Genomic DNA, 5,535 nt, shown 5'->3' with positions numbered 1-5,535 from the left:
GACAAAACACAAAGCATTTCAAGTGAGCAATGTAACTCGAGTCTTACTGTTAGAGCTTCACAGACAGGCACTACGGCTTGTGCCTTCTGATGACCACCCGTTTCACTGCAGATTTTTTTGAAACATGCTTCATATCTCTGTTGTACATCAATGATCTCAAACCATGGCCCAGAAATGACAAGTGGCTCTTTCAACTACAATGTGGCAAACGTAGAGACCACCATGCTATACGAGATTCTATCCAGCACCTACGAGTCATATGGCTCTCAGGGTTATGATAACTTTCAATCACCAAGATCAAAGAACTGGAATGTAATTGTCAAAGGTCTTTAATTTGGCCCTTTAGCCTCATACCTGCTAACATAATATGTTCTAATTTGTTCTAAAATGTACTCAAGACAACTGCCAGAAAATTACAGATTATGTAAGATAGGAAACTAAGTTTTAAACTAGAATGTCAATCAGATTTTACCTTGTAGTACTTATAGCCAGATAAATACTTCAATTACTCACACACACACACACACACACACAATACTTACCTGCAAATTGGTGCATTTCCTCCATGCATGCTCTTATGACTGATCGGTAGTTTTTACTCACTCGAACTAATCTACAAAAGATGAAATGGCATACAAGATGAACCTGGAACAGTTTGTGGTGACAAAAAATAAGGAACATCTTGTGATGATAGAAACTATCAAAAAAAAAAAAAAAAGATAAGCTTGCTGACAGACAGGAGGCAACTTGAAGGAGTTCCTCATGGCCAAAGCTAAAACAACTTGAGCCACAAAATAAACAAAATACCATATAACCTAGGGACTAAAAGAAATATCCATGAGTCCACAAGGATATTAACTGTCTCAAATGAGACCCACTAATGGATCCTAAAATTAGTGGTTGAAATTTGAGGAGAAATGGGATTTTCATAGTCTCAGAGTTTTTCCCTCAAATACTTACTAGTTACAAAAGGGAAAGATGATAACTTTATAGTACAGAAACCCAGTAGAAACCACATTAACCAAGTGATCAAGGTCAATATAAACATAATAAAACATCAGCGTCATGAACCTCATGATGTGATGATGTGTGAGGAAGGACATATCACACCACTTCTGTGGTATTCTTGCTAAAAATGCATAATCTCTGCTCAGTCATGAGAAAACCCAGGACAGTTCTGAGGGACGGTTTCCAAGATAATTGGTCAATTATCAATTACTTTTTTCAAAAGTCATAAGGCCATGAATCAGATTAGGGAGAAAAAAACTAAATGCAACCTCATTTGGTTGCAGAAGAAAAAAAAGGACATTAGTGGAAAAAATGGTGGAACTGAAATAAGGCCTTCAGGTTAATCATACTGCATCAACATTTAAGTTTCCCGGTTTAAATACCAGTAATGTGGTTATACAAGATACTAACATCAGAGAAGCTGGATGACGGATGTACAGAAGTCTATTATTTTTGAACTTTTTCTGTATGTTTAAAATTATCTCAAAACAGAGTTCTTAAAAAAGCAAAGAGCAGAACAAAACAAACAAAAAAGGAACTGGCTATTAGTTACCAAGATATAGATCCTTAGAAAGAAGCATTAGTTCTAAATGAAGAGACCTAAATGCTGCCTACTGGCTCCATTTACTTTTATTTTCTAGCTCCCTTTAAAGATGAACAGAAGGCACAATGGGGCCAGCAGCAGTTGAAGCAACTTGCACACACTCTCACTTAATTTTTCAGTCAAGACTCAGTCCCGAATACGTAACTCACCTGGCCCAAAAACAAGATGATATGCTGACCCCCACGCACAAAACAAGAGCTACCATCCCACCATTAGAAGGACATTCACAAGATCACTAATTTATTTAATTCAGCAAATACTTAAAGGCACCTACTATATAGATGGATGAGGGTATCTGGGAACAGAAGGCCCACATAAGCAAGCCAGGGTCCCTGCCTTCAGGGAACTACAGGACTTCTGACACGCTATGTCAATATAGATTCCTCTGAGTTACCACTACCCTGTACCAGAGCCTCTTGTCAGCAGTGATCTTTCATAAACACACAGGCACACACACATGCTGACCAGGGTATCCTCTGGGGTGATTCATCTATGAAATGCTTATCAAGGAAGTAAAATACTGTGACACTGTGGTTTATAAGAAGAAATAAAACACTAATCTTCATCCCTAATCCCTGACTCACAGTTCCTAAAGACTTTGTAAATTCCTAGATGACAAGAGCACCAGCAGCATCTTTTGTTTCAACTCTAGGTAGCTCCTGGATGAGGACTGATCACCAGAAAGCCCAAGCCATATTAGAAATTGAAATTATCAGCCCTGTCCCTGACTTCCCTGGAGAGGGGAAAGGGCCATAAATGGAGATAATAATTGATCATGCCTACATGAGGACGATTCCATAAAATCTCAAAGGCAAGGGGTTTGGAGAGCTTCCAGGTGGGTGAACACATCCGTGTACCAGGATGGTGACACACCCCAGCTCCACAGGGACGGGGTTCCTGCACTTGGGACTCTTCCAGACCAGGCCCCACGTTCATCTTCACTTGGCTGTCCATCTGGGTCCTTTCTCATATCCTTTAATGAACTGCTAAACTTGTTTCCTTGAGTTCTGTGAGCTCCTCCAGCAAATTTATCAAACCTGAGGTTACCATGGGAACCTCTGATTTATAGCTAAGCTGAAGAGCAGCTGTACGTAACCTGGGGACCCACTATTTATGACTGGCATCTGAATGGGAGGCAGTTTTGCGCGATAGAGCCCCTAATTGACGGAATCTGTTGCTATCTCCAGGTAGGCGGTGTCAGAATACAGGTGACTTGTAGGACACCCGGCTGGGGTCAGAGAACTGGTTGGTGCATGAAAACTCCCATACATTTGATGTCAGAAGGGTTATGAGTGAAACACAGGAAAAACGTTTTGTTTTTCCAACACAAATATCAACGTTATCTATTCCCTAGACATATGAATGGACACTAAGAAAAACCTAACACAGGGGCTCTCAAACTCCACTTGTACTTAAGCCTCACCTAGAGACTTTAGGATCCACCCCTAGAAATTTTGGAGATATGAGGTGAGGCCTCACAAACCATACTTCGACCAATTCTAGTCTATGAACAATGCAAGTTTTCTGGTCTCTTCCCAAAAAAATGCCTTGAAAATAATTCTTTAAAGACAAAACAAAACTCTCAACAGGGGGACCTCATTCAATGATTCTCAGGTGCTTATCTGGCCTAAATTTTATTCTTTGGAGGGTAAATGAAGTAGGAATAGAAACAAAGAAAGCTCATCAAGCAGCCAGCAAGTCAATTGGCAGCCATTCAAACATTCTCTGTAGGACTTCTCCATCCGTGACCATAAGGACTTATACTGCCCAGCAGAGGCCAGAAAATCAAACACAGAGTCCCATATTTCTCTAGGAGGTCCATCCATTGTGCAAAAGGAAAAGGATGCATTTCACTTGGTTTTTCAAAATTTAGTTGTGGGAGGCAGCACCTATCAGCAGCCAACTTACTGAGCTTTTCTGGATTTTCCAGTCAACTCTTCTTCAATTCTTTGGAGGCCCACGAAGATTCCATGGGATTCATTGAAGAGTTTTCTCAGGATTTTGGAGTAAACATCTATATCCTTTCGGATGATATGGATAAACGGGCAACTTGCCACCATCTCTGATTTTTCTGAAACAGGAAAAAAAAAAAATTAACATCTATCACCATCATCGTCATCAAAGCACTCTAAAAATTTTAATTGAGTAGCTAATTACAAAAGCTTCAGCTTCTTTGCTACTGATTTCATGATATATTATTTATCCACACATGAATTTTTATTTTTACTTTTTTTGGCCATGCAGCATGTAGGATCTTAGTTTCCCAACCAGGGCTTGAAACCATACCCCTGCAGTGGGAGCAGAGTCCTAATCACTGGATAGCAGGAGAAATTCCTCATATATGAATTTTTAAGTTTTTATTTATTTTGGCTGTGCTGGGTCTTCGTTGCTGCTTGGACTTTTCTCTAGTTGCAGGGAGCGGGGCCTACTCTCTAGTTGCGGTGCCCGGGCTTCTCTTTGCGTGGCTTCTCCTATTGTGGAGCACGGGCTCTAGGGCATGCATTTCAGTAGTTGTGGCTCACTGGCTTAGCAGTTGCAGTTCCTGGGCTCTAGAGCACAGGTTCGAGTTGTGGCACACTGGATTAGTTGCTCCATGGCATATGGGATCTTCCTGGACCAGGGATCGAACCCATGTCTCCTGAATTGGCGGGTGGACTCTTTATCACTCAGCCACCTGGGAAGCCCCCATATGTGAATTTTTTTTTATGTTTTTTTAATTCTTTATTGAAATATAATTGCTTTACAGAATTTTACTGTTTTCTGTCAAGCCTCAACATTAATCAGCCATAGGTATACATATGTCCCCTCCCTTTTGAACCCCGCTCCCATCTCCCTCTCCGTCCCACCCCTCTAGGTTGATACAGAGCCCCAGTTTGAGTTTCTCAGCCATAAAGCAAATTCCTGTTGGCTCTCTATTTTACATATGGTAATGTAAGTTTCCATGTTACTCTTTCCATACATCTCACCCTCCCCTCCCCTCTCCCCATGGCCATTAAGTCTATTCTCTATGTCTGTTTCTCCACTGTTGCCCTGCAAATAAATTCTTCGTATATACATGTTAAAATATGGTATTTATCTTTCTCTCTCACTTCACTCTGTATAATAGGTTCTAGGTTCATCCACCTCATTAGAACTGACTCAAATGCGTTCCTTTTTATGGCTGAGATGATATGATCACTCATCTAAAGCCAAACATCCTAGAATGTGAAGTCAAGTGGGCCTTAGAAAGCATCACTACAAACAAAGCTAGTGGAGGTGATGGAATTCCAGTTGAGCTCTTTCAAATCCTGAAAGATGATGCTATGCAAGTGCTGCACTCAATATGCCAGCAAATTTGGAAAACTCAGCAGTGGCCACAGGACTGGAAAAGGTCAGTTTTCATTCCAATCCCAAAGAAAGATAATGCCAAAGAATGCTAAACTACCACACAATTGCACTCATCTCACACGCTAGTAAAGTAATGCTCAAAATTCTCCAAGCCAGGCTTCAGCAATACATGAACGATGAACTTCCTGATGTTCAAGCTGGTTTTAGAAAAGGCAGAGGAACCAGAGATCAAATTGCCAACATCCACTGGATCATGGAAAAAGCAAGAGAGTTCCTAAAAAACATCCATTTCTGCTTTATTGACTATGCCAAAGCCTTTGACTGTGTGGATCACAATAAACTGTGGAACATTCTGAAAGAGATGGGAATACCAGACCACCTGATCTACCTCTTGAGAAATTTGTATGCAGGTCAGGAAGCAAGAGTTAGAACTGGACATGGAATAACAAACTGGTTCCAAATAGGAAAAGGAGTACATCAAGGCTGTATATTGTCACCCTGCTTGTTTAACTTCTATGCAGAGTACATCATGAGAAACGCTGGAAGAAACACAGGCTGGAATCAAGATTGTTGGGAGAAATATCAATAACTTTATA

General features: G+C 40.7%; 1 protein-coding gene across 2 annotated transcripts in view; it reads right to left on the bottom strand.

Moving 5' to 3' along the window:
- The window catches only part of NUP85 (nucleoporin 85kDa), a 28,295-nt gene that overhangs the window by 14,004 nt on the left and 8,756 nt on the right, over positions 1–5,535 (bottom strand). Inside the window, exons 3-4 of one of the 2 annotated variants that reach the window (XM_010856156.1) lie at positions 3,521–3,683; positions 543–613 (exon numbers count right to left, since the gene is read on the bottom strand). In XM_010856156.1, coding sequence (XP_010854458.1) covers positions 543–613; positions 3,521–3,683 — 234 coding nt within the window. The other variant, XM_010856157.1, reaches the window with a different exon arrangement.

This window comes from Bison bison, unplaced genomic scaffold (genome assembly GCF_000754665.1).
Source record: "Bison bison bison isolate TAMUID 2011002044 unplaced genomic scaffold, Bison_UMD1.0 scf7180017864371, whole genome shotgun sequence".
Taxonomy (NCBI): domain Eukaryota; kingdom Metazoa; phylum Chordata; class Mammalia; order Artiodactyla; family Bovidae; genus Bison; species Bison bison.
This window is presented reverse-complemented; position numbering and strand designations above follow the sequence as displayed.